Below are 11,419 nucleotides of genomic sequence, written 5' to 3' on the forward strand. Positions count from 1 at the left end.
GATAATTGTATGTTAGGGAGTTCCAGGTTTTCCTAATTTGTTATATGGGGAATTTTAAGAAATTATAGCTTTTCTAGTTCCCTTTATTGTTTTTATAAATTACATTGTTAATTTTGAATCAACCACATATATATAATGCTTTTTATATAAACAGAATACTGTATATACTACACTGCAACTTGCTCTTGTCATTTTTAATACTTCCAAGGTATCTTTCCATATCTATGTATGGTTTACAGAATTTTTAAAATCTACTTTCTTTTTTTTTTTGAGACAGGGTCTCACTGTCAACCAGGCTTGAGTGCAGCGGTGCAATCATGGCTTACTGCAGCCTTGACCTCCCAGGCTCAAGTGATCCTCCCAAGTAGCTGTGACTGCAGGCGTATGTCACCATACCCAGCTAATTTTTTTTGTATTTTTTGTACAGACGGGATTTCACCATGTTGTCCAGGCTGGTCTCAAATTCCTAAACTCCCAATCACGCCAGTCAGCCTTCCAAAGTGCTGGGATTACAGGCATGAGCCACCACGCCATGCCTTTTTTTTTTTTTTAAAAAGACAGAGTTTCGCTCTGTCACCCAGGCTGGAATGCAGTGTTGCAGTCTCGGCTCACTGCAACCTCTGCCTCCCAGGTTCAAGCGATTCTCCCACCTCAGCCTCCCAAGTAGCTGGGATTACGGGCACCCGCCATCGTGCCTGGCTAATTTTTTTTTGTATTTTTTTAGAGACGGGGTTTTACCACATTGGCGAGGCTGGTCTTGAACTCCTGACCTCAGATGATCCACCCGTCAGCCTCCCAAAGTGCTGGGATTACAGGCATGAGCCACTGTGCCTGGCCACATGCCGAGCCTTAATCCACTTCCTATTCACTTTTTTTTTTTCTTTTTACAAGCAACCCCAGCCTGAGAATAACCCACATTCTATTCTGAAAATGTTTTGTTTTCATAATGCACATCAGTTGTGCCTCATATTCTAAGATATGTGTACTATCTAAACACTTAGAATAAAGTTTGTAAAAGTCATTAGTTAAATATTGTGTTCTGCTTGTTTTATAGAGATATCACCGATATAAATACTATTTGATATTTTATGAACATTTTTCTAAATGGAAAGTTCTTAATTTACCAGTGAGGGACGGGCAATAGGATAGATTAAAAAATAGCTTTTATTCAATATCAGTAACATAGAAGTTAATGAGAGACAAATTCCAACTCTAATTAGATGACGCATATTCTGTTTCTTACTAGGAATCAACCCTCAAAAGCGTATTGAGTGCCTTATGGAATTTGTCAGCACATTGCACTGAGAATAAAGCTGATATATGTGCTGTAGATGGTGCACTTGCATTTTTGGTTGGCACTCTTACTTACCGGAGCCAGACAAACACTTTAGCCATTATTGAAAGTGGAGGTGGGATATTACGGAATGTGTCCAGCTTGATAGCTACAAATGAGGACCACAGGTATATATAGAGTTTTATATTACTTTTAAAGTACAGAATTCATACTCTCAAAAAGACCTAATTGTAAGCAATGTTTTACATAATCATGAAAGTTTTAAGCCAAAATATATTTATTATTGTGAAAAGATAACTACTAACTCTTAGTTTAACTCATTAGTGTACTTAATGTAATAACAGTTTATAGTATTATAAAGGAGACTAAATTAAGCAAATGGTAGTTGAGAGGTGTAGCCCATATGTGGAGGAAAAAACAGTCACAAATATTGGAACAAAATAATCCATTTCTATTAGTATACTGTAAAAGAGTATGAAAACAAAATTTAAAACAAGACAAAAACTATGAGCATGATCCAGAGAATATAAAGGTTCACATTTTTCTAATGGTGTCTTAGTATCCATAATAATAATTTTTTTTTTTTTTTTTGAGACGGGGTCTCACTCTGTCGCCCAGACTGAAGGGCAGTGTTGCGATCTCGGCTCACTGCAACCTCCACCTCCTGGGTTCAAGCAATTCTCCCACCTCAGCTTCCCAACGAGCTGGGACTACAGATGCATGACACCACACCAGGCTAATTTTTCTATTTTTTGGTAGAGATGGGGTTTCACTATGTTGTCCAGCTGCTCTCGAACTCCTGGCCTCCAGTGACCCACCTGTCTCAGCCTCCCTAAGTGCTGGGATTACAGGTGTGAGCCACCACACCCGGCCAATAATCCTAATATTATTTAGCTAACAGCTATTCATCATCCAATCTGCTAGAGTTGCAAAACCTAAGAGTGCCTCAGATACAGGGCACACATTTTCAGAACTCGGATTCTGTATTATGTCAACAAAAATACAACTGCCTTTTTTTTTTTTTTTTTGAAATGAAGTCTTGCACTCTTGCCTAGGCTGGAGTACAGTGGCACAATCTCTGCTCAATGCAACCTCTGCCTTTGGGGTTCAAGCGATTCTTCTGCCTCAGCCTCCCGAGTAGCTGGGATTACAGGTACCCCCCACCATGCCCGGCTAATTTTTATATTTTTAGTAGAGACGGGGCTTCACCATGTTGGCCAGGCTGGCCTTGAACTCCTGACCTTAGGTGATCCGCCCGCCTTGGCCTCCCAAAGTGCTGGGATTATAGGCATGGGCTACCGCACCTAGCCAAAAATATGGTTATTTTTTATAGCTTATTCATTTTTTAAGTCTGTGATGCAGAAACTACGAGCCTAGTCTCCCTTTCTCCTACTGGACTGCTAAGAGAAGACGACCATGTTGAAGCTTATTGTGTACCCTTGCCAATCAATCAGTTTTAAAGCCCCCTAAAGCTTAATATGCTGTCATTAATCTTCAGTTTGCCTGCATTAAACAAGCTGTTGCTCTTTGATGTCCAGAGTTCATTATGCTGATTCTCACTCCTTGTTTTTATATGCCTTAAATGTTTCAAAAACTTTAATTTACTTGATTTTTTAAAAATAATAAGCACACAGTCTGCCAAAGAGCAGGTTTTCTTTTCTTTTTTTTTTTTTTTTTTTTTTTTTTTGAGATGGATTCTCACTCTGTTGTCCAGGCTGGAGTGCAGTGGTGTGATCTCGGCTCACTGCAACCTCTGCCTCCCAAGTGATTCTCCTGGCTCAGCCTCCTGAGTAGCTGGGACTACAGGCATGCACCACCATACCTGGCTAATTTTTGTATTTTTAGTAGAGACAGGGTTTCACCATGTTGGCCAGGCTGGTCTTGATCTCCTAATCTCAGGTGATCCACCTGCCTCAGCCTCCCAAAGTGCTGGGATTACAGGCATGAGCCACTGTGTCCGGCCAAGAGCACTTGTAAGAGGGATGGCAGTATCACAAAATCAAGCCAGAGATACAGAGATTACTCTAAAAAGTAAGTGTGCTAATCTAAGAGCTTGTAATGTGCACTGACTGCAGAAAGATCTTCAATCAATTCTATCTACCTCTTCCAAGATATCTCAATATCAATATCAGAGTGGCACCCAACCACAGATTAAATTACCCCAAAATTCCTATGCAACATAGGATTTCATGATATATTTATAGTTTTTAAATTGGGAGACTATATGAATAGAGTAAATGTATGTGCCCCACCCCCTGCAGATGTTTTAAGCTATTGGGTCAGAATAGGAAATGTAGAATTGACAAAAAATAACACCTTTACTTTTTTTAGTGTGACAGATTAGTACTTTAAAACAGTAAACATTACATGAAATAAGAAAGAACAAAAGGAGATGTGGAATACTTGGAATTTATAGGATAATTGGTACAATCATATTATGCCTATTGTCTTCTATCCTTTTATTTGTTGTTACTGCATACACATTTTGACCTTAATTTTGTGATCTCTTGATTTTATTTCAGGCAAATCCTAAGAGAGAACAACTGTCTACAAACTTTATTACAACACTTAAAATCTCATAGTTTGACAATAGTCAGTAATGCATGTGGAACTTTGTGGAATCTCTCAGCAAGAAACCCTAAAGACCAGGAAGCATTATGGGACATGGGGGCAGTTAGCATGCTCAAGAACCTCATTCATTCAAAGCACAAAATGATTGCTATGGGAAGTGCTGCAGCTTTAAGGAATCTCATGGCAAATAGGCCTGCGAAGTACAAGGATGCCAATATTATGTCTCCTGGCTCAAGCTTGCCATCTCTTCATGTTAGGAAACAAAAAGCCCTAGAAGCAGAATTAGATGCTCAGCATTTATCAGAAACTTTTGACAATATAGACAATTTAAGTCCCAAGGCATCTCATCGTAGTAAGCAAAGACACAAGCAAAGTCTCTATGGTGATTATGTTTTTGACACCAATCGACATGATGATAATAGGTCAGACAATTTTAATACTGGCAACATGACTGTCCTTTCACCATATTTGAATACTACAGTGTTACCCAGCTCCTCTTCATCAAGAGGAAGCTTAGATAGTTCTCGTTCTGAAAAAGATAGAAGTTTGGAGAGAGAACGAGGAATTGGTCTAGGCAACTACCATCCAGCAACAGAAAATCCAGGAACCTCTTCAAAGCGAGGTTTGCAGATCTCCACCACTGCAGCCCAGATTGCCAAAGTCATGGAAGAAGTGTCAGCTATTCATACCTCTCAGGAAGACAGAAGTTCTGGGTCCACCACTGAATTACATTGTGTGACAGATGAGAGAAATGCACTTAGAAGAAGCTCTGCTGCCCATACACATTCAAACACTTACAGTTTCACTAAGTCAGAAAATTCAAATAGGACATGTTCTATGCCTTATGCCAAATTAGAATACAAGAGATCTTCAAATGATAGTTTAAATAGTGTCAGTAGTAGTGATGGTTATGGTAAAAGAGGTCAAATGAAACCCTCAATTGAATCCTATTCTGAAGATGATGAAAGTAAGTTTTGCAGTTATGGTCAATACCCAGCCGACCTAGCCCATAAAATACATAGTGCAAATCATATGGATGATAATGATGGAGAACTAGATACACCAATAAATTATAGTCTTAAATATTCAGATGAGCAGTTGAACTCTGGAAGGCAAAGTCCTTCACAGAATGAAAGATGGGCAAGACCCAAACACATAATAGAAGATGAAATAAAACAAAGTGAGCAAAGACAATCAAGGAATCAAAGTACAACTTATCCTGTTTATACTGAGAGCACTGATGATAAACACCTCAAGTTCCAACCACATTTTGGACAGCAGGAATGTGTTTCTCCATACAGGTCACGGGGAGCCAATGGTTCAGAAACAAATCGAGTGGGTTCTAATCATGGAATTAATCAAAATGTAAGCCAGTCTTTGTGTCAAGAAGATGACTATGAAGATGATAAGCCTACCAACTATAGTGAACGTTACTCTGAAGAAGAACAGCATGAAGAAGAAGAGAGACCAACAAATTATAGCATAAAATATAATGAAGAGAAACATCATGTGGATCAGCCTATTGATTATAGTTTAAAATATACCACAGATATTCCTTCTTCACAGAAACAGTCATTTTCATTCTCAAAGAGTTCGTCTGGACAAAGTACTAAAACTGAACATATGTCTTCAAGCAGTGAGAATACATCCACACCTTCATCTAATGCCAAGAGGCAGAATCAGCTCCATCCAAGTTCTGCACAGAGTAGAAGTGGTCAGACTCAAAAGGCTGCCACTTGCAAAGTTTCTTCTATTAACCAAGAAACAATACAGACTTATTGTGTAGAAGATACTCCAATATGTTTTTCAAGATGTAGTTCATTATCATCTTTGTCATCAGCTGAAGATGAAATAGGATGTGGTCAGACGACACAGGAAGCAGATTCTGCTAATACCCTGCAAATAGCAGAAATAAAAGAAAAGATTGTAACTAGGTCAACTGAAGATCCTGTGAGCGAAGTTCCAGCAGTGTCGCAGCACACTAGAACCAAATCCAGCAGACTGCAGGGTTCTAATTTATCTTCAGAATCAGCCAGGCACAAAGCTGTTGAATTTTCTTCAGGAGCGAAATCTCCCTCCAAAAGTGGTGCTCAGACACCCAAAAGTCCACCTGAACACTATGTTCAGGAGACTCCACTCATGTTTAGCAGATGTACTTCTGTCAGTTCACTTGATAGTTTTGAGAGTCGTTCGATTGCCAGCTCCGTTCAGAGTGAACCATGCAGTGGAATGGTAAGTGGCATTATAAGCCCCAGTGATCTTCCAGATAGCCCTGGACAAACCATGCCACCAAGCAGAAGTAAAACCCCTCCACCACCTCCTCAAACAGCTCAAACCAAGCGAGAAGTACCTAAAAATAAAGCACCCACTGCTGAAAAGAGAGAGAGTGGACCTAAGCAAGCTGCAGTAAATGCTGCAGTTCAGAGGGTCCAGGTTCTTCCAGATGCTGATACTTTATTACATTTTGCCACAGAAAGTACTCCAGATGGATTTTCTTGTTCATCCAGCCTGAGTGCTCTGAGCCTGGATGAGCCGTTTATACAGAAAGATGTGGAATTAAGAATAATGCCTCCAGTTCAGGAAAATGACAATGGGAATGAAACAGAATCAGAGCAGCCTAAAGAATCAAATGAAAACCAAGAGAAAGAGGCAGAAAAAACTATTGATTCTGAAAAGGACCTATTAGATGATTCAGATGATGATGATATTGAAATACTAGAAGAATGTATTATTTCTGCCATGCCAACAAAGTCATCACGTAAAGCAAAAAAGCCAGCCCAGACTGCTTCAAAATTACCTCCACCTGTGGCAAGGAAACCAAGTCAGCTGCCTGTGTACAAACTTCTACCATCACAAAACAGGTTGCAACCCCAAAAGCATGTTAGTTTTACACCGGGAGATGATATGCCACGGGTGTATTGTGTAGAAGGGACACCTATAAACTTTTCCACAGCTACATCTCTAAGTGATCTAACAATCGAATCCCCTCCAAATGAGTTAGCTGTTGGAGAAGGAGTTAGAGGAGGGGCACAGTCAGGTGAATTTGAAAAACGAGATACCATTCCTACAGAAGGCAGAAGTACAGATGAGGCTCAAGGAGGAAAAACCTCATCTGTAACCATACCTGAATTGGATGACAATAAAGCAGAGGAAGGTGATATTCTTGCAGAATGCATTAATTCCGCTATGCCCAAAGGGAAAAGTCACAAGCCTTTCCGTGTGAAAAAGATAATGGACCAGGTCCAGCAAGCATCTGCGTCTTCATCTGCACCCAACAAAAATCAGTTAGATGGTAAGAAAAAGAAACCAACTTCACCAGTAAAACCTATACCACAAAATACTGAATATAGGACACGTGTAAGAAAAAATGCAGACTCAAAAAATAATTTAAATGCTGAGAGAGTTTTCCCAGACAACAAAGATTCAAAGAAACAGAATTTGAAAAATAATTCCAAGGACTTCAATGATAAGGTCCCAAATAATGAAGATAGAGTCAGAGGAAGTTTTGCTTTTGATTCACCTCATCATTACACACCTATTGAAGGAACTCCTTACTGTTTTTCACGAAATGATTCTTTGAGTTCTCTAGATTTTGATGATGATGATGTTGACCTTTCCAGGGAAAAGGCTGAATTAAGAAAGGCAAAAGAAAATAAGGAATCAGAAGCTAAAGTTACCAGCCACACAGAACTAACCTCCAACCAACAATCAGCTAATAAGACACAAGCTATTGCAAAGCAGCCAATAAATCGAGGTCAGCCTAAACCCATACTTCAGAAACAATCCACTTTTCCCCAGTCATCCAAAGACATACCAGACAGAGGGGCAGCAACTGATGAAAAGTTACAGAATTTTGCTATTGAAAATACTCCAGTTTGCTTTTCTCATAATTCCTCTCTGAGTTCTCTCAGTGACATTGACCAAGAAAACAACAACAATAAAGAAAATGAACCTGTCAAAGAGACTGAACCCCCTGACTCACAGGGAGAACCAAGTAAACCTCAAGCATCAGGCTATGCTCCTAAATCGTTTCATGTTGAAGATACCCCAGTTTGTTTCTCAAGAAACAGTTCTCTCAGTTCTCTTAGTATTGACTCTGAAGATGACCTGTTGCAGGAATGTATAAGCTCCGCAATGCCAAAAAAGAAAAAGCCTTCAAGACTCAAGGGTGATAATGAAAAACATAGTCCCAGAAATATGGGTGGCATATTAGCTGAAGATCTGACACTTGATTTGAAAGATATACAGAGACCAGATTCAGAACATGGTCTATCCCCTGATTCAGAAAATTTTGATTGGAAAGCTATTCAGGAAGGTGCAAATTCCATAGTAAGTAGTTTACATCAAGCTGCTGCTGCTGCATGTTTATCTAGACAAGCTTCATCTGATTCAGATTCCATCCTTTCCCTGAAATCAGGAATCTCTCTGGGATCACCATTTCATCTTACACCTGATCAAGAAGAAAAACCCTTTACAAGTAATAAAGGCCCACGAATTCTAAAACCAGGGGAGAAAAGTACATTGGAAACTAAAAAGATAGAATCTGAAAGTAAAGGAATCAAAGGAGGAAAAAAAGTTTATAAAAGTTTGATTACTGGAAAAGTTCGATCTAATTCAGAAATTTCAGGCCAAATGAAACAGCCCCTTCAAGCAAACATGCCTTCAATCTCTCGAGGCAGGACAATGATTCATATTCCAGGAGTTCGAAATAGCTCCTCAAGTACAAGTCCTGTTTCTAAAAAAGGCCCACCCCTTAAGACTCCAGCCTCCAAAAGCCCTAGTGAAGGTCAAACGGCCACCACTTCTCCTAGAGGAGCCAAGCCATCTGTAAAATCAGAATTAAGCCCTGTTGCCAGACAGACATCCCAAATAGGTGGGTCAAGTAAAGCACCTTCTAGATCAGGATCTAGAGATTCAACCCCTTCAAGACCTGCCCAGCAACCATTAAGTAGACCTATGCAGTCTCCTGGCCGAAACTCAATTTCCCCTGGTAGAAATGGAATAAGTCCTCCTAACAAATTATCTCAACTTCCAAGGACATCATCCCCTAGTACTGCTTCAACTAAGTCCTCAGGTTCTGGAAAAATGTCATATACATCTCCAGGTAGACAGATGAGCCAACAGAACCTTACCAAACAAACAGGTTTATCCAAGAATGCCAGTAGTATTCCAAGAAGTGAGTCTGCCTCCAAAGGACTAAATCAGATGAATAATGGTAATGGAGCCAATAAAAAGGTAGAACTTTCTAGAATGTCTTCAACTAAATCAAGTGGAAGTGAATCTGATAGATCAGAAAGACCTGTATTAGTACGCCAGTCAACTTTCATCAAAGAAGCTCCAAGCCCAACCTTAAGAAGAAAATTGGAGGAATCTGCTTCATTTGAATCTCTTTCTCCATCGTCTAGACCAGCTTCTCCCACTAGGTCCCAGGCACAAACTCCAGTTTTAAGTCCTTCCCTTCCTGATATGTCTCTATCCACACATTCATCTGTTCAGGCTGGTGGATGGCGAAAACTCCCACCTAATCTCAGTCCCACTATAGAGTATAATGATGGAAGACCAGCAAAGCGCCATGATATTGCACGGTCTCATTCTGAAAGTCCTTCTAGACTTCCAATCAATAGGTCAGGAACCTGGAAACGTGAGCACAGCAAACATTCATCATCCCTTCCTCGAGTAAGCACTTGGAGAAGAACTGGAAGTTCATCTTCAATTCTTTCTGCCTCATCAGAATCCAGTGAAAAAGCAAAAAGTGAGGATGAAAAACATGTGAACTCTATTTCAGGAACCAAACAAAGTAAAGAAAACCAAGTATCTGCAAAAGGAACATGGAGAAAAATAAAAGAAAATGAAATTTCTCCCACAAATAGTACTTCTCAGACGGTTTCCTCAGGTGCTACAAATGGTGCTGAATCAAAGACTCTAATTTATCAAATGGCACCTGCTGTTTCTAAAACAGAGGATGTTTGGGTGAGAATTGAGGACTGTCCCATTAACAATCCTAGATCTGGAAGATCTCCCACAGGTAATACTCCCCCGGTGATTGACAGTGTTTCAGAAAAGGGAAATCCAAACATTAAAGATTCAAAAGATAATCAGGCAAAACAAAATGTGGGTAATGGCAGTGTTCCCATGCGTACCGTGGGTTTGGAAAATCGCCTGAACTCCTTTATTCAGGTAGATGCCCCTGACCAAAAAGGAACTGAGACAAAACCAGGACAAAATAATCCTGTCCCTGTATCAGAGACTAATGAAAGTTCTATAGTGGAACGTACCCCATTCAGTTCTAGCAGCTCAAGCAAACACAGTTCACCTAGTGGGACTGTTGCTGCCAGAGTGACTCCTTTTAATTACAACCCAAGCCCTAGGAAAAGCAGCGCAGATAGCACTTCAGCTCGGCCATCTCAGATCCCAACTCCAGTGAATAACAACACAAAGAAGCGAGATTCCAAAACTGACAGCACAGAATCCAGTGGAACCCAAAGTCCTAAGCGCCATTCTGGGTCTTACCTTGTGACATCCGTTTAAAAGAGTGGAAGAATGAAACTAAGAAAATTATATGTTAATTACAACTGCTATATAGACATTTTGTTTCAAATGAAACTTTAAAAGACTGAAAAATTTTGTAAATAGGTTTGATTCTTGTTAGAGGGTTTTTGTTCTGGAAGCCATATTTGATAGTATACTTTGTCTTCACTGGTCTTATTTTGGGAGGCACTCTTGATGGTTAGGAAAAAAGTAGTAAAGCCAAGTATGTTTGTACAGTATGTTTTACGTGTATTTAAAGTAGCATCCCATGCGAACTTCCTTTAATTATTGCTTGTCTTAAAATAACACTACAGATAGAAAATATGATATATTGCTGTTATCAATCATTTCTAGATTATAAACTGACTAAACTTACATCAGGGAAAAATTGGTATTTATGCAAAAAAAGAAAATGTTTTTGTCCTTGTGAGTCCATCTAACATCATAATTAATCATGTGGCTGTGAAATTCACAGTAATATGGTTCCCGATGAACAAGTTTACCCAGCCTGCTTTGCTTTACTGCATGAATGAAACTGATGGTTCAATTTCAGAAGTAATGATTAACAGTTATGTGGTCACATGATGTGCATAGAACTAGCTACAGTGTAATAATTTACACTATTTTGTGCTCCAAACAAAACAAAAATCTGTGTAACTGTAAAACATTGAATGAAACTATTTTACCTGAACTAGATTTTATCTGAAAGTAGGTAGAATTTTTGCTATGCTGTAATTTGTTGTATATTCTGGTATTTGAGGTGAGATGGCTGCTCTTTTATTAATGAGACATGAATTGTGTCTCAACAGAAACTAAATGAACATTTCAGAATAAATTATTGCTGTATGTAAACTATTAACTGAAATTGGTATTTGTTTGAAGGGTCTTGTTTCACATTTGTATTAATAATTGTTTAAAAGGCCTCTTTTAAAAGCTTATATAAATTTTTTCTTCAGCTTCTATGCATTAAGAGTAAAATTCCTCTTACTGTAATAAAAACAATTGAAGAAGACTGTTGCCACTTAA

At 39.1% G+C, this 11,419-nt stretch overlaps 1 protein-coding gene across 16 annotated transcripts in view; it reads left to right on the forward strand.

The window, feature by feature from the left end:
• Positions 1–11,419, forward strand: part of APC (APC regulator of WNT signaling pathway) — a 139,444-nt gene extending 128,025 nt beyond the window's left edge. For all 16 annotated transcript variants that reach the window (XM_054488715.1, XM_054488718.1, XM_054488724.1 and 13 more), the window contains 2 exons: positions 1,247–1,461; positions 3,817–11,419. In XM_054488715.1, the coding sequence (XP_054344690.1) occupies positions 1,247–1,461; positions 3,817–10,393 (6,792 nt within the window). In that variant the 3' untranslated portion in view covers positions 10,394–11,419. The remainder of the gene's footprint in view (positions 1–1,246; positions 1,462–3,816) is intronic.

The sequence above is a fragment of the Pongo pygmaeus genome, chromosome 4 (genome assembly GCF_028885625.2).
Source record: "Pongo pygmaeus isolate AG05252 chromosome 4, NHGRI_mPonPyg2-v2.0_pri, whole genome shotgun sequence".
In the NCBI taxonomy this organism is placed as follows: Eukaryota; Metazoa; Chordata; class Mammalia; order Primates; family Hominidae; genus Pongo; species Pongo pygmaeus.